Genomic DNA, 22,010 nt, shown 5'->3' on the forward strand with positions numbered 1-22,010 from the left:
ATAATCCAAATCTTTTACATCTCTATTGTGTCCAAAATTCATCATTAAACTACAAGTGTTATTCCAATCCTACTAACGATTTTAACTATTTACAACGGTTTTTAATATAAACTATAAATTTCCCCCCTTCCTTGTTAGAATTTTGGTCTTCCTGATTTCTGATTTTTTTAGTCATTTTAGCCATTTCGGCATAGTCCATCAACTTGATCAAATACAGTGGTACCTCTACTTACAGACGTGATCCATTCCGGGGTGTCGTTCGCCCCCCAAAAAGTCCATAAGTAGAGCGCTGCACGTGCATGTCACGCGATAGAGTGCGCGTGAGCATGCGCAAAGCGTGCAGATCGCTCCTGTGCATGTCTGAAGTGGTGAACCTGGAAGTAAACACTTCAGGGTTTGCCGCGTTCGTAACCAGAAAAAATGCAACGTGAAGCAAACACAACTCGAGGTATGACTGTACTGTATTTTTAGAGTCCATGGCAAATTTGGCTACTGCCTACATTTTGGGTATGCATAGATTTCTCTCCCATCTTTAAATAGCCTGATAGAAGAAGAAGAAGAGTTTGGATTTGATATCCCACTTTATCGCTACCCTAAGGAGTCTCAAAGGGACGCGGGTGGCACTGTGGGTTAAACCACAGAGCCTAGGACTTGCCAATCAGAAGGTTGGCGGTTCGAATCCCAGTGACGGCATGAGCTCCCATTGCTCGGTCCCTGCTCCTGCTAACCTAGCAGTTCGAAAGCACGTCAAAGTGAAAGTAGATAAATAGGTACCACTCTGTCGGGAAGGTAAACGGCGTTTCCGTGCGCTGCTCTGGTTCGCCAGAAGCAGCTTTGTCACGCTGGCCAGCTCCCTCGGCCTGTAAAGCGAGATGAGCACCACAACCCCAGAGTCGGTCACGACTGGACCTAATGGTCAGGGGTCCCTTTACCTTTAAGGAGTCTCAAAGCAGCTAACATTCTCCTTTCCCTTCCTCCCCCACAACAAACACTCTGTGAGGTGAGTGGGGCTGAGAGACTTCAGAGAAGTGTGACTAGCCCAAGGTCACCCAGCAGCTGCATGTGGAGGAGCGGGGAAGCGAACCCGGTTCACCAGATTACGAGTCTACCGCTCTTAACCACTACACCACACTGGCTCTCTTGAAAGGATTGCAAGTGAATCATGCTATTAACAAAATAGAATGAGGGCGGCCCTTTTTTCTCTTCTAGGGGAAATAAACTTCACAGTGAGCGCTGAAGCCCTGAACTCTGAACAGCTCTGTGGGAACGAAATAGTGGAGACGCCCCACAAAGGGCAGAAGGACACTGTGATCAAATCCGTTTTGGTCGAGGTATGAATGATGGCAGAGCATATGCCAGCGCTGCCCAGGGCAGGTGCGCTCCCGAGGGGGGCGTGGCGTGGAGGGTGCCCTCCCAGGCACAGGATTGCCGCTCGGGTGCCCGGAACAGCGTGTGTGCCCTGCAGCTGGGGGCAGAGCAAGCTGCTCATGGTGGACATTTGGCATTCCGCCCACCCGTGATTCCCAAGCCTCCCCCAAGTTGTTAAAACGAAGGGGGAAGGGGGAATGCCACTGGCAAAGTGGTGCAACTCCCCCCTTACCCGAAGGCTCAGGGTAGGCTTGGGAGTCACAGGCGGGTGGCGCGCCGAATGTCAGCCCCCTCAGTGAGGGCACCCGGGGCAGTCTGCCCCCTTCCTATGCCCCTGGGTACGAGGGCTGCTTTAATCTTGATTTGGGGTTGCATAAGTGTGATTTTGTGGGGAGCAAAGCAGACCCTCCAAGTGTCCCTATTTTCCAAGGACAGTCTCGGATTTACAGAAGCTGTCCCGGTTTCTGATTTGATTCCGGAATGTCCTGCTCCCCCCCCCCCATTGTCACTGAAGGAATGCTGGAGGGCATGACAGAGCAACATCTTTTGCAATAAGTTGCCTGAATCATTGGGGAATAAAGAGAGAACGGGAACTTGCTCTTCCTCCTAATTGGTTCCTTCTCTTTCATCAATTACTGTACTCTCCTGTGTATAAGACAATGATTTTACTAAAAAAAAAAATGTAGTCCAAAATTTAGGGTCGTTTTATACATTTCGCTTGGGCTCTTGAAATAAGGCAACTCAAAAAAGCTCAATAACTTTGGTCAGCTTCCCTCAAAAAAAAAAAAAAAAAAAGCTCAGAGTTGTTCTGTTTGATGTTTAAAATACTGATTTCTTAAAAGTAAGGCAAACTATTTCCTTTCAGGGTCTGTTTCCTGCTTATTTTCCAAGTTTCAGTCAATGTGAGCTAGCATGTGCCAGTGTGTTAACTTATTGGCTCTATGTAAAATTCATATACAGGGACCTTAGGGTTTGTAATAACCAAATAACATTTAGAATGGCTTTGTTTGCCGTGAGGAATACACCTTAAGTTTTCTTTATCCTTCCAACCAGACTACAGTGGTACCTCGGGATGCGAATGGGATCAGTTCCAGAGCCCCGTTCGCATCCTGAATAGAACAGGAGACGCGACTGCACGTGCGCGGTTCACGTTTTCCTGCTTCCGCGCATGCGCGTGACGTCATTTTGAGCATCTGCGCATGTGCGAGCAGTGAAACCCGGAAGCAACGAGCTTGTTTACTTCTGGGTTGCCGCGGATCACAACCCAAAATAGCTCAACTTGAAGCACATTCAACCCGAGGTATGACTGTATTTCTTTCTGCACACTGCTGGAATGCAGAATTTATTTCATTCTCCCCTCCCCTCTCCTTTTCTTTTCTCTCCTCTCATGAAGCCGGAAGGCGTTGAGAAGGATGTGGTCTTCAACAACCTGCTCTGTGCAGCTGGTAAGTGTCTGCTAATGGAGGCCTCCCTACCCATTTCTCTGTATGAATCTCACAGAACTGGAAAGGGCACAACTGCACCATACAGAAACATCATCATCATCATCAGTTGCTTTTCTCTTATTTATTTATTCATACTTTTCTATTTATACATTTCACTCATTTTACAATCATTTTGACATTTCAAAACTTGACTTCCTTCCCCCTCTTTCTGCGGTTCCTTAAATTAAATTAGTTTTTAATAACTTCTGCATGTCCAAATTAATTTACTCATTTATTCATCTTCTTTAAATATATACTCTTATAAAACTGCAGGTTATTACAATAATCCTGGCAATGTTTTTATTTGTTTATAATTTATCTGTAAATAAATAAATTTCCATTCATTGGTTAAAAAAAAAGTTAACAAATTAGTTGCTTTTCTCACAGAGTGAAGCAAAGTGACAATTATTATTACTATTATTATTATTTATAGTAGCAATTACACACCCTTTGTTAGCTATTTTTCTGAGTCATGTAGAGTGATTCAGTGCTTTCACCCTCAAAGCCCTAGTGATGAAGTAGACTCCACACACAAGACTTTGAAGACGACTCTTTACTTGCAGGATGGCAACTATTACAAGCAATAATATTTATGCATATCAAGTCAAATACAATGCATCCCTCTCCCTTGAGCCCAAGAGAGGGTCTTCTTGTTTCTTGCTTCCAAAACTCCTTTGAAACCGGCCATAAATTATCAGCCCATCGCTCCTCAAACCTGGAAGGGAACGAAGAGTAGGCTTGCAAATGTTCCCGCTAACTGGAAGAGAGGCTGTAATATCAGGCAACAGGAATGATCAAAACTCCCTCTGTTCTGCTTCCAGAGAAGTCGAAGTCATCAGGACCTGTTTCTTTAAAGCTGCCAGGCAACGTGGTGGAGGGCTCAGCCAGAGCCTCCTTCTGTGTGCTGGGTAAGTCATGAAAACTTTCCGGGACTTGGGCTTCTCGGAGACCCTGTGTAAATGCTCTATATTCCACACCATCTGGCCCAGTCTTCACCCTTCCGCATGTGAATAGCTCTCTCCAGTTCCAATGTCCTGGGCTGAGTGCAGTTGCTTATGAAGTCAAGACAGCAGCGACCACATAGATGTCAGTGTTAGGTTTCTGTTATGCCACTGTGCAGTTCTTGGAGTCACAAGACTCTGTTGACATTCCAGACTGTTGGAAGTCTCACGGGAGACGGATGTTGAAGTTACTGGTTTCCTGTTTCTTTGTTCCTGTTGTTTTCTGTCTCTCACAGAGAGCAGATGCATATTCTTTTCTGTCCTGTGTAGTCAGAAATAAAGCAGCAATGTAGCACATACTTCATGTCTCCTTCTGCTGCTGTCTGGGTACTCTGCTTAAAGGGGAGCGTGTGTGAAGTCTCATTCAAAGGCTTAGGTCGTTAATCACCGTCAGAGGAGAGCCGAAGGAGTAGCCTTTACAATTGAGTGGTACGGAGGCTCTGACAGTCAGCAGGCTTGGAGGAGACCCAAGATTTGCAGAAGTAGCAAACAAAGTTGTGGAAGGAGAGCTAAGGGCTAGAGCTGGGGTGGAATGGAACAGCTCAATGAGGACTGAGCATGCACCATGGGCATGGGATGCTAGCAAACTTTTGGGAAGGGAAATCAAGTGGCAGGGGTAATGAAATGGAGTATGCTGGAAAAGAATGTATCTTTCTGGAACTCAATGCTACATGCTGTAAATATTTGCGCTTATTTTCTTCTTGTCTTTTCCCTTATTCTAGCACATTCTTTCTTGGCCTGGCCTCTCCTTGCCTCCTTAATTATGCCTCCATCTGAGCCCAGTCATTTCTCATGTAATCTGGCACTGATAATATGTGGGAATTAGACTCTAGTTCCCATTTACAGAACTATGTGAAGGGAGGAGACTGGGTTGTTTGACCCTTTAACTAGTTCCCTTTTCCGTTCTATAAAAATTACGCAAAACACACTCTCTTTTTAAAGTTTAAATAACAAATAGCTTTTAATCAGTGTACAGTCGTACCTCGGCTCCCGAATGCCTTGGGAGTCAAACATTCTGGCACCCAAATGATCGAAAACCGGAAGTAAGTGGTCCGGTTTTCAAATGTTCTTTTGGAAGCGGAATGTCCAACGGGGCGTCTGCGGTTTCAGATTGACTGCAGCTAAACAGAAGCCGCGCTTTGGAAGTCGGACATTTGGGAAGTCAAACGGACTTCCGGAATGGATTCTGTTCGACTTCTGAGGTACGGCTGTACTTGCACTTGTTAGATTAAACACACAAGGCAGGCAGGTGTTATGTTGCAAATACACATTGTATAGATTTGTATCTTATTAGCACTTAATATTTATCTGCTTCCATCTGGCCATTCTCTCCTCCACAGCATTTTCATTACGTACATTCCCACCTGAACTATTTCCCACTCCCTGATCTGTGATTTCCTGATCTGTGTTTATGGAAGTTTTTAATATTTAATGCTGTATTGTTTTTAACACTCAATTGGGAGCCGCCCAGAGTGGCTGGGGAAACCCAGCCAGATGGGCGGGGTATAAATAAATTATTATTATTATTATTATTATTCCTTATGGAAATTTGCATTGCTTTGATGTTTCCTTTTGTCATGCGTTTCACTTGGTGGCTCTGCACCATCCCCTCATATTCCAACCAATCTCTTCCCTCCCCTCCTCTTCCCACATCCCAGGGGACATCCTCGGAACAGCTATAGAGAACCTCCACCAGCTTCTTCAGATGCCCTACGGCTGTGGGGAGCAGAACTTGGCCCTCTTTGCCCCCAACATCTACATCCTGGAGTACCTGAATAAGACTGAGCAGCTGACTGAGGAGGTCAAGTCCAAGGCCATCGGATACCTGGTGGCTGGTGAGATAAACTTGTGAGGAGAGGATGTACAGTGGTACCTCGCAAGACGAAATTAATTCCTTCTGCGAGTTTCTTCGTCTTGCGGTATTAACGGTTTTAAGAAAACGGAAACAAACTCGCAAGACGTTTCGTCTTGTGAAGCAAGCCCATAGGGAAATTCGTCTTGCGAAGCAACTCAAAAAGCGAAAAACTCTTTCGTCTTTTCGTTGTTATGTACTGAGTTGAATAGGATCCAAACTGCAGCAGTCTGATTGGTCCTAGAACAATAGGCTCCAAAAGGCAGCAGTCTGATTGGTCCTAGAACAATAGGATTCAGAATGCAGCAGTCTGATTGGTCCTAGAACAATGTAGCAGTATGATTGGTTAGCAGGAACCACCCAATCATGCTCCAGATAGCAGTGAATCCACAACCTGATTGGCTTACAGTAGAATTCTCGAATTAGCCAATCATGTGCAGCCGACTCTGAGTATATTTCATTCGTCTTCCGAGGCATTCATCTTGCGAGGTACCACTGTACGGGGAGAATTCTACATTTGTTGTTTCCTGCAGGGCGGGAGGAACAATGTGGATTCACTCAGAACATATTTATAAGCATGGCTGCCGGCTTTACTGGACTGAAATCAATACATTAATTAACTACCACACTAGTTGTTGGATTGCTAGTAGGGACCAATTTTAATCACCGGGGCTTTGAGTTCAGGACACACTTTGAACCTATTGAGAAACTGAGGGTGGCGTGACTTCTCTTGATGCCCACATAGCCTCTGAGCATCCATCACCGCCCCCTTGGTTGTGTGGCTGAGTAACCTTTCCTCCCCTGAAAAGTAAAGGTAAAGGTACCCCTGACCGTTAGGTCCAGTCACAGACGACTCTGGAGTTGCGGCGCTCATCTCGCTTTATTGGCCGAGGGAGCCGGCGTACAGCTTCTGGGTCATGTGGCCAGCATGACTAAGCCGCTTCTGGCGAACCAGAGCAGTGCACGGAAATGCCGTTTACCTTCCTGCTGGAGCGGTACCTATTTATCTACTTGCGCATTAACGTGCTTTTGAACTGCTAGGTTGGCAGGAGCAGGGACCGAGCGACGGGAGCTCACCCCGTCACGGGGATTCAAACTGCCGACCTTCTGAATGGCAAGTCCTAGGCTCTGTGGTTTAACCCACAGCGCCACCCACTTCCCTGCCCCTGAAAAGTACATAGAGCCAAAGGAGGAAGTTGGAAGAGTGTTGCTCTTTCTCACTTCCTCCTCCAACTCTATGTTCTTTACAAGGCTCGGATTAATTCTGCTGGCTCTACTCAGATCCTTTGAATGAACTAGGTGTGTGCTTGTGTACCCACTTCCTTTCTGCCTCTCTGTGGGGTGAGTGGATAGCAGCATTTATCAATGGGGTTATGAGTTTGCTTTGTTCTTGTTTTTATCATGTATTTTGTTTCTTTATTTTGTATTTTTTTTACTATGAACTGCCCTGAGATCTTTGGGTGAAGGGCGGTATACAAATTTATTTTTTTAAAAAATGGATAAAAAATAAATGTTAAATGATATGCGATCTTACTACTTCCTTTCCCCAAAATGGCATATCTGACGAGTTTGAGGTAGTATTTAGGAAAACACTGAATGTAGCATTGCCATAAGGAGAACACTCCTCTCCTATTATTGCAGAAGTAGACATAATTCCTTAAGAATGGATTTCCTTAAGAATGGAGGAATTATTCTCCATTCTGAAGGAAATCAGCCCTGAGTGCTCACTGGAAGGACAGATCGTGAAGCTGAGGCTCCAATACTTTGGCCACCTCATGAGAAGAGAAGACTCCCTGGAAAAGACCCTGATGTTGGGAAAGATGGAGGGCACAAGGAGAAGGGGACGACAGAGGACGAGATGGTTGGACAGTGTTCTGGAAGCTACCAGCATGAGTTTGACCAAACTGCGGGAGGCAGTGGAAGACAGGAGTGCCTGGCGTGCTCTGGTCCAAGGGGTCACGAAGAGTCGGACACGACTAAACGACTAAACAACAACAACAGACATCATTCACAAAATGATAGGTGCAAAATAGAAAAGTAGTCCTTGTTTATCAGGTTTCAGAATTGTAAGTCTCAAGAAAATATTCAACCTTGTGCTTTTTTGTTGCATTACTGCTTCTTTCCATAGAAGATGCCTCTCTTGAGTTTTGGGTCAGTTGCAAATTTTATCAAGAAGATTAAAAAAGGGCAAAACCCCCCACCCCGATTCTCCTTCCATTTCAGGCTACCAGAGGCAACTGAACTACAAGCACTCTGATGGCTCCTATAGCACCTTTGGACAAGATAACCGGAGCCCAGGGAACACCTGGTGAGATTGACAGAGGCTGCCTCATTTATGCAATACATGTTGAGCAGGGGGAGGTTACCTGGTTGAATTGCCTTGAAAGTCCAAATACACTATTTCAGCTGGCTCACCCTTATCTATATGCTTGTTGGCACTCTCATAGGGCTCTATAGGTTTGTGGGACAGGACTTGTCCTTGCAGAAGCCATGCTGGTTCCATGTCAGCAAGGCTTGTTCTTCTATATGCTTGGTAATTTTATCCTTGACAATTCTTTCCTGGGACAGATGTTAAGCTAACCAGCCTGTAATTTCCACAATCCCTACCCCAGGATATATTCTATCTTAATACAATTCTGTATTCCTTAGCTTAAGCTGTCAATTTTTTGTCTCATACGTGAAAATGCTTTCCTGGTGTTGCATCCAATATTATTCATTCTGAGGTCCTATCAAAGGGCACATTTCTGGGCTTCTACCTTTCAAATTTCCCCAAATGCATTGGCACTGGTGGCTGACTCTGCTGTGCTCGGTGGCTTTCTTGCAGGCTGACGGCGTTTACGCTCAAGTCCTTTTCCCGAGCCAGACCCTACATCTTTGTGGAAGAAAAACACATCCAGGACGCTCAGGCGTATCTGGCTGCTAGGCAGAGAGAGAATGGCTGCTTCAGAAGCATTGGGACCCTGTGGAACAACGCTCTGAAGGTACAGAGAGAGGGAGAGAATGCAGTCAGAACCAGATGCTGGGGCAACCTCAGAAACAAAAATTCACCAGTGTGGTTTGTGTTGGCCTTTTGGGCTGAATTAAGTTGGAAATGGTCATGGTGTGATTACCTTACGCTGTTCTCTTGAGCTCTTTCTGAGGCCTCTGGACTGAGGTAGTGTGGAAGATACCATGAGAAGAGAAGATAGGTGGGAACATAGATCCCATCTCTGGGGTGCCATAAAATAATAATAATAATAATAATAATAATAATAATAATAATAATAATAATAATAATAAATTATTTATACCCTGCCCATCTGGTTGGGTTTCCCCAGCCGCTCTGGGCGGCTCCCAACAGAATACAACAAAACATCAAGCATTAAAAACTTCCCTAAACAGGGCTGCCTTCAGATGTCTTCTAAAAGTCGGATAGTTCTTTATCTCCTTGACATCTGATGGGAGGGCGTTCCACAGGGTGGGTGCCACTACTGAGAAGGCCCTCTGCCTGGTTCCCTGTAACTTCACTTCCTTCAGTGAGGGAACCGCCAGAAGACCCTCTGCACTGGACTTCAGTGTCTGGGCTGGACGATGGGGTGGAGATGCTCCTTCAGGTATACTGGGCCAAGGCCATTTAGGGCTTTAAAGGTAGCCCCACGTAGAGCACGTTACAGTGTGGGTGCCCGGCCGGGTGACCCAATGCATTGCACGTGTGACATCACATGGTGTGACGAGGCCCAATGGGGTTCATCACAGCTGTGGGAGGACTATAACACTCTCTGGAAGGCCCGGCAATGTGTGACATCATACCTACACGACAGGCACCCCCAATGTGGGGTGGAACCCAGTGCACCTGGGCGGGAAGCAGTGCAGAACTGGAGTGGGGTGTAGGGATGGGACCATTTGCGTGGAAACCATCCATGAGAGGAGACCCATGTGGACCGGAGCTCTAGGTATGGTGGACAGCCAGAAGAAGTGCATCCTAATATCAGGTGGGTTTTGGAGAAGGTGGATCTTGGGAGATGGAGAAGGACCTTCACATACCCCATGGCGCTGCCTTTTCCGCTTTCTTTCCTACAGGGTGGAGTGGATGACGAGATCGGTCTCTCTGCCTACATCACTGCTGCTTTGCTGGAGAGCCATCTGCCTCTCGATGTAAGTATCTGTCTTCTCTTTCCCAAAGCCCATTGTGGAACAAAGAGTCTTCCAGGGCTGGCAGGAGGTGCCCCCACAATCACAGCTGAATGTCTCTTGGCAAATTCCGAATAAAAGAACAAGTGGGGTGCATGTTTCCTTCTCAAAGCAAAGAGGGCAGGCGAACCCATGACCCTCCAGATCTTGTCGGACTACAACTTCCATCTGCCCCAGCCAACATGGCTAATGCTCAGGGATGACGGGCTCTGTAGTCAACCACAGATGTTCTCTAACTCAAGTCTAGCAAGTGGCCTTCATGCGTTCTGTGGTGGGAATTTGTTTCACTATCCTGGCAGAGCTGAGAATTTTCCTGGTTTGCTTAAGATGAGTTTTCTTCATTCCAGTGGGAGAAGATGCAGGACACATTCCTCAGATGAAGGGTGGTGTAGAAATTTAATAAATGAATAAAAATAAAAGGGGTTTTCCAGAGGCATCTGGTGGTGAGAACAGGGTGCCAGACTAGATGGGCCGTTTGTGTGATCTAAGGCGCTCTTCTGATATTCTTATGTAGTAGTTCAGAGTGGTGGACTCGTAATCTGGTGACCCGGGTTCGCTTCCCCGCTCCTCCACCTGCAGCTGCTGGGTGACCTTGGGCCACTCACACTTCTCTGAAGTCTCTCAGCCCCACTCACCTCACAGAGTGTTTGTTGTGGGGGAGGAAGGGAAAGGAGAATGTTAGACGCTTTGAGACTCCTTCAGGTAGTGGTAAAGCGGGATATCAAATCCAAACTCATGTGGTAACCTTACTTACCTTGTAGTAAGGTTAAGGCTTATTGGGAAACACTGAAATGAAAAGGATGTTTAAAATAACATTTGTAAAAAAACCACCAGAAGCCTTAAGGGTAAAGGGACCCCTGACCATTAGGTCCAGTCATGGCTGACTCTGGGGTTGTGGTGCTCATCTCACTTTATTGGCCGAGGGAGCTGGCATACAGCTTCCGGGTCATGTGGCCAGCATTACTAAGCCGCTTCTGGCGAACCAGAGCAGAGCACGGAAACACTGTTTACCTTCCCGCCAAAGCGGTACCTGTTTATCCAGTTGCACTTTGACGTGCTTTCGAACTGCTAGGTTGGCAGGAGCAGGGACCGAGCAACGGGAGCTCACCCCGTCGTGGGGATTCGAACCCCTAACCTTCTGATCAGCAAGTCCAAGGCTCTGTGGTTTAACGCCACCCACGTTCCTTGAGACTCCTTAGGGTAGTGATAAAGCGGGATATCAAATCCAAACTCTTCTTCTTTGCTCTGCCCAGCTTCCTGCAGTGGGTGGGCCTGACTCTGCTATTCCAGCCACCACCTACGGGTTCCCTCCAGGCCTTCTGAAACAGCTACAATGGCTTGGGATAAGCCTCTCCTCCCTCCCTTCTCTCCACAGCATCCCACCGTGCGTAATGCCCTGTTCTGCCTGGAGACGGCGGCTCAGGCGAAAGAGATCCACGTTTACAGCCTGGCCTTGCTGGCTTATTCCTTTGCCCTGGCAGGGAAGGAGGAGCAGAGGCAGAAAATGCTGCAGTTACTCCATGAGAAAGCCGTGCAAGAAGGTGAGAACGGATCTCTGGGTGGAAGGGAAGGGCGTAGTACTCAACCCTTCTTTAGCTCCAAGGGCCTTCTGGCGGTTCCCTCATTGCAAGAAGCGAGGTTACAGGGAACCAGATAGAGGGCCTTCTTGGTGGTGGCGCCCGCCCTGTGGAACATCCTTCAGATGTGAAGGAAATAAACAGCTGTCTTATCTTTAAAAGACATCTGAAGGCAGCCCTGTTTAGGGAAGTTTTTAATATTTAATGCTGTATTGTTTTTAACACTCGATTGGGAGCTGCCCAGAGTGGCTGGGGAAACAGCCAGATGGGCGGGGTATAAATAAATTATTATTATTATTATTATTATTATTATTATTATTATTATTATTCTCCCCTTGAAAATCTGGCTCCTCATTCCCTGGTGGGAATGAATAGTTGGCAATGCAGACAAAACAACCAGTCCAAAGATCCGCCTTCTTCTCAGGATCCAAACAGTTTGCTGGCCCTCTTCCCACATTCCACAGCACCAACATTGTTAGTGGTGCCTGGGTTGCTCGACCCAGAGCCAACAGTGTGATGCGGCAGCTAAAAAAGCCAATGCAATTCTGGGCTGCATCAATAGGAGTATAGCATCTAGATCAAGGGAAGTAATAGTGCCACTGTATTCTGCTCTGGTCAGACCTCACCTGGAGTACTGTGTCCAGTTCTGGGCACCACAGTTCAAGAAGGACACTGACAAACTGGAACGTGTCCAGAGGAGGGCAACCAAAATGGTCAAAGGCCTGGAAACGATGCCTTATGAGGAACGGCTAAGGGAGCTGGGCATGTTTAGCCTGGAGAAGAGGAGGTGAAGGGGTGATATGATAGCCATGTTCAAATATATAAAAGGATGTCACATAGAGGAGAGAGAAAGGTTGTTTTCTGCTGCTCCAGAGAAGCGGACACGGAGCAATGGTTCCAAACTACAAGAAAAAAGATTCCACCTAAACATTAGGAAGAACTTCCTGACAGTAAGAGCTGTTCGACAGTGGAATTTGCTGCCAAGGAGTGTGGTGGAGTCTCCTTCTTTGGAGGTCTTTAAGCAGAGGCTTGACAACCATATGTCAGGAGTGCTCTGATGGTGTTTCCTGCTTGATAGGGGGTTGGACTCGATGGCCCTTGTGGTCTCTTCCAACTCTATGATTCTATGATTTTTTGACCCAAACATTAACGACTTCCTCCCTTCCTGAAGAGGATGGCTCCCTTCACTGGCAGCGGCCTGGAAAGAAGGAGGTGGACACGTACTTTTCATTCTTTGGTCCTCCCCGGGCTCCATCTGCGGAGGTGGAGATGACAGCCTACGTCCTCATGAGTTACCTGACCAAACAGCCAGCGCCATCCCAGGAAGAGCTGGGGACAGCCACCCGCATTGTCAAGTGGCTCAGCCGGCAACAGAACCCCACGGGGGGCTTCTCCTCCACTCAGGTAAGCCTCCTTCCTTCCTTCCTTCCTTCCTTCCTTCCTTCCTTCCTTCCTTCCTTCCTTCCTTCCTTCCTTCCTTCCCTGCCATTCTCTCCTTCCAGGGATCCAGACCCAAGTTTGCTAGGAGTGAACGGAAGGCACAGCAAGCTGTCAGGGCTGCTGCAAACCCTTGAACCCTTGAAATCCAATCAAAAATTCCAATCAAAAATCCAATCAAAAAATTTGTACAAAATGGGAATGCATAGGAGAATACACGAAGAAATATGGTGTTAAAGCAGAACTCTTAATAGGCAATTGTTAAGCGTGTAATAACAAAAGAAGTAATTATAATTTAACCGTTTTCACGTTACTCTATTTTATCAAAGCAACTAGAAAAAAATATATTATGATGGGAAGATCTCACACAGGTGAAGGGAAGCAGTGGGGAGGAGGGGAGGGTTAGGTTGAAATTGGGAAATAAAATAATATATGGGACAGCAAAGGATATAATAGATTCTTGTAGAATAGTAATCTATTGTAACCAGAATAGAAGTTTAAAAGTGAAAGTAAATGTACTTTTAGTATTTTTATTATTATAATACTATTATTATTTCTTATCGGTAGAAGGCAATGTCAATTTAGACTTCTTTGTTTTGCTGTTTGTATAATTTTTTTTTAAGTCAATACACACAAAAAGATCTCTCAATCATAAGAAATTGGGGTATGGTAATGGGAAGTCCAGGGCCCGTTGAGGATGTTGCTGAAGTTTAGATGCCATGGCTGAGAATGCAAACCCCGGGGACCCCAAATTCTCACAGTAACTTTGAGGTGGCCATTGATGTCCCCCTCGGTCAGCTTCTTCCCTGGCAGATTGGGGTATACCATATGATGTCCACATCCCTAGGGAAAACTCCCTTGCTCATTGGGGCCACTCATACATCCTCCATGTGGGGCTACCTTTGAAGGTGACTCGGAAACTGCAATTAATCCAGAATGCGGCAGCTAGACTGGTGACTGGGAGTGGCCGCCAAGACCATACAACACCGGTCTTGAAAGATCTTCATTGGCTCCCAGTACGTTTCCAAGCACAATTCAAAGTGTTGGTGCTGACTTTTAAAGTCCTAAATGGCCTCGGTCCTGTATACCAGAAGGAGCATCTCCACCCCCATCGTTCTGCCTGGACACTGAGGTCCAGCACCAAGGGCCTTCTGGCAGTTCCCTTGCTGTGAGAAGTGAGGTTACAGGGAACCAGGCAGAGAGCCTTCTCAGTAGTGGCCCCTGCCCTGTGGAACGCCCTCCCAGCAGATGTCAAAGCAACGAACAACTATTTTACTTTTAAAAGACACCCGAAGGCGCCCCTGTTTAGGGAGGTTTTTAATGTCTGACTCTGTATTGTTTTTGATATTTGGTTGGAAGCCACCCAGAAAGGCTCGGGAGACCCAGTCAGATGGGCGGGGTATAAATTATTATTATTAGTATTATTATTATTATTATTATTATTATTACTCCACAAGGTGGAAATGCATTCCCAACAAAAGAGGACAACAGACTAGTGCAGAGAAAGAGATGGAAATGTGGAAATGATTACTGTAATGTATAGAAATGCAAGACTAGTGCAAGGAGGACTGTGACCTCTGTGCCTGCCTATGCGGTCCGGATGGGCAACTCTTGTGTGCCAAGGCCCGGTGACCCGCAGTTCCCTAGCGGATAGTAACCTCCCTCCATCCAAACAAACAAACAAAGGCTTACTCAACGCCTAACCTCACAAAGTTGTGACGATTGCTATAAGGTAGGTGTATACCAAATGGCTGGTGTGAAGGGCGCGAGAGGAGGGCTCTCTGGCCAGCCCACGATTTAAATTTCCCATGGCCACGCCTCCTGCTGACACTAATTGGTTGGTGGAGCTACCACTGGGCGGGGCCCTGCCCAGCGACGCAGCCTAGATGGCAAAAGTGGCAACGTGTTTAAGTTGCTAACTATACTTTGGAATCTGCTCTGGATCAATAGGAGTATAGCATCTAGATCAAGGGAAGTAATAGTGCCACTGTATTCTGCTCTGGTCAGACCTCACCTGGAGTACTGTGTCCAGTTCTGGGCACCACAGTTCAAGAAGGTCACTGACAAACTGGAACGTGTCCAGAGGAGGGCAACCAAAATGGTCAAAGGCCTGGAAACGGTGCCTTATGAGGAACGGCTAAGGGAGCTGGGCATGTTTAGCCTGGAGAAGAGGAGGTTAAGGGGTGATATGATAGCCATGTTCAAATATATAAAAGGATGTCACATAGAGGAGGGAGAAAGGTTGTTTTCTGCTGCTCCAGAGAAGCGGACACGGAGCAATGGATCCAAACTACAAGAAAGAAGATTCCACCTAAACATTAGGAAGAACTTCCTGACAGTAAGAGCTGTTCGACGGTGGAATTTGCTGCCAAGGAGTGTGGTGGAGTCTCCTTCTTTGAAGGTTTATAAGCAGAGGCTTGACAACCATATGTCAGGAGTGCTCTGATGGTGTTTCCTGCTTGGCAGGGGGTTGGACTCGATGGCTCTTGTGGTCTCTTCCAACTCTATGATTCTATGATTCATGACAAGATGGATGACAATTAGGGGCCCCTTCCAACTCTGCAGTTCTACTAGTCTATGATAACTGGACTTCAACCAGGGGACAACCTCAAACTGAGGACTGTCCTCTCTACAACAAGGTCCATGCCCACCTTCCCCTTGGTCTGTGTTGCAGGACACTGTGGTTGCCCTCCAGGCCCTCTCCCTCTACGGTGCCTTTACCTACTCCAAGAGCAGCACGGGCACAGAAGTGACCCTGAGCTCCACAGGGGGCATCCTGAGGCAGTTCCAAGTGGACAGCACCAACCGCCTGCTTCTCCAGTGCCAGGCTCTGCCCAGAGTGCCAGGGGACTACGACAGCACGGCCACGGGGGAAGGCTGTGTCCACGTCCAGGTGAGTGAGTGTCCCACCCGGGATGGGTGCCTGGGAAAGAGAAAGTGTGACATGTGGTGTTCTGGATCCCAGCAACACAACTGCCTGGACCAGCACTGCCTGGCGCAAAGATCGGGTGGCCCACGAGACTGTTGGGGTTGCACAAGGTGGTGGCAGCTTTGCTTTGGAAGACATTGCCCTTCCCTAGAAATGATCAGTTCCTTCTGGTGGAGTATGGAGAAACCAAGTTGGGGCAGTGGCCCCGAGCAGGTAGCAAGAACAAAAGGATAGGGGGACCCCGATCTTGGCAGCAGTATGTTTGGAAATGTTCTAGGGGTCAGCATTGTGTTAGCAAAGAAGCTAATGCAGTTCTAGACTGCATCAGTGGAAGTATTGTGTCCAGATCAAGAGAAGTAATAGTACCACTGCCTGGAGTCTTGTGTCCAATTATGGGCACCAAAGTTTAGGAAAGGTATTGAGAAGCTGGAATGTGTGCAGAGGAGGGCAACCAAGATGATCAAGGGTCTGGAGACCAAGCCTTATGAGGAACAATTGAGGGAGTTGGGTATGTTTGGTCTGGAGAAGAGAAGACTGAGGGGTGACATGATAGTCAACTTCAAACAAACTGAAGGGCTGTCACATGGAGGATGGAGCAAGCTTGTTTTCTGCTGCTCCAGTGGGTAGGACTGATGGGTTCAAAATACAATAAAAGAGATTCCAACTAATCATTGGGAAGAACTTTCTGACAGTAAGAGCTGTTTGGAGGGTAGTGGGCAATCCTTCACTGGAGATTTTAAACGGAGGTGGGATGGCCATCCGTTAGGGATTATTTAGCTGGGATTTCTGCATTTCATGGGGTTGGACAAATGGCCCTTAGGAACCCCTTCCAACTCTACTATAGTTCTATGACCAGTAAGCAAGGGCTGTATGGCAACTTAGCAAGCCAGGGAGTGGAAATAGGTCATTCAGAATCCTAGAGGTGTGCCAAGGAAGGGATAACTTGTTCCAGCAAAGGCTAGATGCTAACTGAACCATTATATTGCCTCTAAGACACTAAGACCTTAAAGGGGCAGACCTCCAGCCTGAAGCTGGGGCTTGTGTCTTCTCTCTGATAACTCTCATACAGCCCTCAGGTGTGAGGACTCTGGCCCATCTGGGGGTACTGGCTAGAAGGCTGCATTGGTTGATGGGCTCAGTGATGTCAAGATCCATATTAGCCCCTTGTGTCACAGTCCGGTTCACAGGCGATCGAAATCCTGGCAGGGGACATCAGGACCAGGGGCAAAATGACCGGGTGGGAGCAGGAACGGGGGTCAGGAAGCCAAGAGTCCAAGGGTCAGAGAGCTGGGAGTCAAGAAGCCAAGGGTCCGAGGATCAAGAAGCAGGGAGTCAAGAAGCCAAGGTTCAAGGATCTGGAAGCAAAAAGCCAAACGCAGCAAGGCAGGAAGCGTGTCACTGTGGCAAAGAGCCGAAGGGAAATGTTGACCTTATATCCCTTCCCAGCTCTTGCCACCAGGTGCTGTGAGTTACCAGTCGGCCTCACCTGTGCGGCCGCACCTTGCCTCTTCAGAACAAGTCCTGCAAAGTCCTATTGGTCACAGGGCCTGGCTCTTGCACGCACACCTGACACCTTGCTTGGCTGTCCTACTGCCCTCCTCGTTCCAGAGGCCACTTACCCTCTGAGTTGGTGTCTAAGTCACTGTTGGAAACCAAGGACATGCCTGATGCAGAGAGAGAGAGAGAGAGAGAGAGAGAGAGAGAGAGAGAGAGAGAGAGAGAGAGACCCTCCCATCAGATGTCAAGGAGATAAAAGAACTACACAACTTTTAGAAAACATCTGAAGGCAGCCCTGTATCGGGAAATTTTTAAATGTTTGATGTTTTACTATGTTTTTATGTGTGCTGGAAGCCACCCAGAGTGGATGGGGAAGCCCAGCCTGATGGGTGGGGTATAAATAATAAAATTGCTAATTATTATTAGAGCCCTGTTTCCTTTCCAGACCACTTTGAAATACAACGTGCAGCCACACCAGGAAGAGGCGCCGTTCATGCTGGAGGTGCACACAGTTCCAGAGACCTGCGCTGGACCCAAAGCCCACCAAACCTTTGACGTTGCCATCAATGTCAGGTAGTCCCCTTCATTGGCCAAGGCTATTTGGGAATCTGGACCAGTGTTTCCCAACCTTGTGCCTCCAGCTGTTTTTGAACTACAACTCCCATCATCCCTGACTAGCAAGACCAGTGGCAAGGGATGATGGGAATTGTAGTCCAAAAACAGCTGGAGGCACAAGGTTGGGAAACACTGATCTGGACCATCCCACAATCAGGATGTATTAGCACAGCAGTTCTCATCCTGTGGGTCCCCAGTTGTTGGACTACAACTCCCATCACCCCTGAGCTCTGGCCTCGCTAGCTATGGGTGATGGGAGTTGTGGGGGATCCACAAAGGTTGTATTAGAAGATGGATAGATGGTTACGGGGTGGGCTGTCAGGGGCGAAGAGTGGTGCGATTCTTTCCTCTCTCTCTTTGGCTTCTCAGTTACACCGGCAACCGACCGGCCTCCAACATGGCCATCGTCGATGTTAAGATGCTCTCGGGATTCATCCCGGTGAAATCAACCGTAAAGCAGGTAAGAGGTTTGTTTGTGTGTGAAGGCCCCGCCACAGCCTACTTTCTTGGCTGTATGAGACTTGAGAAGAAAATGGCTGCCTTTGCATATTGCTTACCTACCCCAGGCATCCTCTCTACAAAAATAGCCACAAGGATCCCTCTGGGTGTCTCACAAGTGGGACTTCTCCTTGTGTTTGTTAGTCTGTCTCCAAATTTTGCTACTCTGAGGTTTGCTGCAACCTTTGTTCACAGAGGCGCCAGTGAGCTTTCACAGCTGATGGCTACAGTAATTGGCCATGGGATTGTCCAATCCCGTCTTGGTTTTAAAGTCAGCTGACCTAATGGGCATAATCATATCTTGGGGCTGCGAATGTTGTGATAGCTTGCAATGTCCACTAGCCACTAGGTAAGTCACTTGGAGACCTTTGGGTGACAAGTGACTAATAAGTCTAATGAATGAATGAATGAATGAATGAATGAATAAATAGATAAATAAATAAATATAAGCCAAGGACACCACACAGCTCAACCTCATCTGCCAGGACTACAGAGAAGGCTCTCCTTGCCCTCACCTTAAGGTAGACTATGCTGCACTCCCTGAGGCTTCAGAGATTGCCTTTCCCCATATATGCCCACTCAACCCCTTCGATTGGCAGAACTGGCACTGTTACATTTGCCGCATAATACCTGTTCCGCATTTGTAAGAACTCGATCTTCTAGTGCACTGTGGAACTCCCTGCCTCTTGACACCAGCCAACTGTTAAAAACATTCTTGTTTAGACAAGCCAACCCAGGAAGCTAATGCGAGTTTTAATCTGTTTTAGCTTTAATCTGTTTTAATCTGTTATAGCAGTCTACTGCTATATTAACTTTTTGAAAGTTTCAAATTATTGTTGTTGATGTTTCTTATTCCGAGATTTATGATTTTATCTTTTTCATGAACTGCTTTGAGGTTGCTTTTTTTTACAGTCGATAAGTGTACGAATTTTATGAAATAAAGAAATAACAACAACAATCTTCATTTTGCGCCCACCAGCTGGAAAGGCACAATCTGGTCCAGCGCACGGAAGTGAGCACCAGTCACGTCCTGCTGTATTTGGAGAAGGTGAGCAAAGATGTTAGGCTTGGGCAATTCTCTCCTCCCCCGGTAGCACCAAGGAAGAAACAAGAAAGTTCATATTTATGGTTTTATTCAGTCATTGTGTTGCAAGACACAAGAACCCAGCCCTGAACTCCACTGTGGCATTGCTCACTTTGAGCTCCTCCCCGTCTTTCCCCCACAACAGTACAGTGGTGCCTCGCAAGACGAAAAGAATCCGTTCCGCGAGTCTCTTCATCTTGCGGTTTTTTCGTCTTGTGAAGCAAGCCCATTAGCGGCTTAGCGGATTAGCGCTATTAGCGGCTTAGCGGGCTTAGCGGATCAGCTGTTAAGCGGCTTAGCGGATCAGCTGATAAGCGGCTTAGCGGATCAGCTGTTAAGCGGCTTAGCGGATCAGCTGTTAAGCGGCTTAGCGGATCAGCTGATCAGCGGATCAGCTGTTAAGCAGCTTAGCGGCTTAGCGGATCAGCTGATAAGCGGCTTAGCGGCTTGGGAAAAAGGGGGGGAGGGAAAAAACCCCGCAGGAACTCGCAAGACATTTTTGTCTTGCGAAGCAAGTCAATAGGAAATTCGTTTTGCGAAGCACCTCCATAACGGAAAACCCTTTCGTCTAGCGGGTTTTCCGTCTTGCGAGGCGTTCGTCTTGCGGGGCACCACTGTACCTGGCTCCATGGAGGGCCTCAGAAGACAAATGTCGTTGAGCCCTTTGCTCTTGAATTCTAATTGAGCAGAGAGTCCAGGGGGATGGTGGTGCTTCTGTGCTCTCCAAGGATGACTCTGTTGCGAGTTCTCCCCCTCCTTCTCCTAACACCTCATAACTTGGCAGCTCTGCGTTCTGCTGTAATTCAATCCTGTTTCTCTCTTCTCCTGAAACTGCTGGAGAAAGGGGGGGGGCAACCCCCCACCCCCTCCTCCTCCAATGGATGCAGAGGAGAAAGAGGAGGTGATCCCTAGCCCTCCTCGTCTGTCCAGTCCCTGACAAAAGAGGGCAGAGACAGGAGGCAGGAGAATCTCTCCTTTGGTCCAGTATATCTGAAGGAGCATCTCCACCCCCATCGTTCCGCCCAGACACTGAGGTCCAGCTCCTTCAGGTATACTGGGCCAAGGCCGTTTAGCTTTAAAGGTCAGCACCAACACTTTGAATTGTGCTCGGAAACGTACCGGGAGCCAAGGAAGGTCTTCCAGGACTGGTGTTATATGGTCTTGGCTGCCACTCCCAGTCACCAGTCTAGCTGCCACATTCTGGATTAGTTGTAGTTTCTGGATCACCTAAAAGGTAGCCCCACATAGCGCACATTGCAGTAGTCCAAGTGGAAGATAACCAGAGCATGCACCACTTTGGCGAGTCAGTCTGTGGGCAAGGAGGGTCTCAGCCTGTGCACCAGATGGAGCGAGTAGACAGCTGCCCTGGACACAGAATCTCAGCAGTCTTGTGATTCTGTATCTCAAGTGATGATCCCACCTGCTTGTCCACAGGTGACCAACATGACCCAGAGCTACGCCTTCACTGTGGAGCAGGATGTGCCTGTCCAGAACTTAAAGCCGGCTGTGGCAAGAGTCTATGATTACTATGAAACAGGTAAGAAAGTCCCCCACAAATGAAGACCATTAAGGTTCACATATCCCACTTCTTAGTTAACTCCCAAAGCAAAATTTAGAACCACCATGCAGTAGATGCATTTATGAGCATTCTGCAACAAACCCCTTAAAAACCACCCACTAGTCTAAAAGTGGTGATGGAGAAAGCTCTGGGGGGCAGAGGCTGGCCTGACCACCTTTCTCTCTTGCTTCCCTCTCTTTCCAGATGATGGTGCTGATGCAGAGTACAGCGCCCCCTGCAGTACAGGTAGAGTATGAACAGAGATTGCCTTGTGCAAATCTGAACTGGCTCGAAACTAGCAAAGGCCATCCCAGACCATAATCCAGCTTTCTTCGGGGGGCAGGACATGATATAGGGGAGTGGTTTCCAAACCTTTTAGGGCCTCTGCCCCCTTGGTTCCCCCAAAATCATCCTCCCCTCATAGCTCTCAACGTTTCCCTTTTTTTTAAAGGGAAATTCCCTTATTCCGAATAGGATTCCTCGCAAGAAAAGTTGACAGCTATGTCCTACCCTACCCTATAAAAAGCATTATTCAAAACAGCAGTTTTCACGACCCACGAATGAAGGCAATAACACAACAAAATTCAAAACAGTGACAATTAATTGCATGTTTATTCAAAACCCAATTCTGCTCTTTAACTGATTCAACAAAACAGACGAGTTTGATGCAGTGCTGCCAGATTTTTAAAGCCTGATAGTCATTGACACTTCCAGCACCGCCCCCCCTGCTGCCCACTTGCCTCTTAGCACCACCCCAAGTAATCCCACTGCCCCCCCAGGCAGCGGCGTAGCGTGGGTTGTCAGCACCCGGGGCAAGGCAAGTAATTTGTGCCCCCTAACCCCTAACCTGCCGCCGCTGCCAGCTTCTTCTTGCTGCTGCCTGGGCTGGGGTATTTACGGTAAGGTAGCCACGGCGGCGGCGGCGGGTCCGTGTCAGGTG

The 22,010-nt window shown here is 47.5% G+C and overlaps 1 protein-coding gene across 2 annotated transcripts in view; it reads left to right on the plus strand.

Moving 5' to 3' along the window:
• LOC309364331 (alpha-2-macroglobulin-like) overlaps positions 1 to 22,010 on the plus strand; it is a 68,467-nt gene that overhangs the window by 45,006 nt on the left and 1,451 nt on the right. Inside the window, exons 21-35 of one of the 2 annotated variants that reach the window (XM_081901332.1) lie at positions 1,210 to 1,331; positions 2,762 to 2,813; positions 3,674 to 3,760; positions 5,512 to 5,688; positions 7,929 to 8,013; positions 8,530 to 8,686; positions 9,765 to 9,839; positions 11,251 to 11,416; positions 12,624 to 12,856; positions 15,564 to 15,782; positions 17,761 to 17,888; positions 18,300 to 18,390; positions 19,408 to 19,476; positions 20,947 to 21,049; positions 21,275 to 21,316. In XM_081901332.1, coding sequence (XP_081757458.1) covers positions 1,210 to 1,331; positions 2,762 to 2,813; positions 3,674 to 3,760; positions 5,512 to 5,688; positions 7,929 to 8,013; positions 8,530 to 8,686; positions 9,765 to 9,839; positions 11,251 to 11,416; positions 12,624 to 12,856; positions 15,564 to 15,782; positions 17,761 to 17,888; positions 18,300 to 18,390; positions 19,408 to 19,476; positions 20,947 to 21,049; positions 21,275 to 21,316 — 1,806 coding nt within the window. Of the gene's footprint in view, positions 1 to 1,209; positions 1,332 to 2,761; positions 2,814 to 3,673; positions 3,761 to 5,511; positions 5,689 to 7,928; positions 8,014 to 8,529; positions 8,687 to 9,764; positions 9,840 to 11,250; positions 11,417 to 11,827; positions 11,949 to 12,623; positions 12,857 to 15,563; positions 15,783 to 17,760; positions 17,889 to 18,299; positions 18,391 to 19,407; positions 19,477 to 20,946; positions 21,050 to 21,274; positions 21,317 to 22,010 lie in introns of those variants that run through there. The other variant, XM_081901333.1, reaches the window with a different exon arrangement.

The sequence above is a fragment of the Podarcis melisellensis genome (genome assembly GCF_964234715.1).
Source record: "Podarcis melisellensis genome assembly, chromosome: 2".
In the NCBI taxonomy this organism is placed as follows: Eukaryota; Metazoa; Chordata; class Lepidosauria; order Squamata; family Lacertidae; genus Podarcis; species Podarcis melisellensis.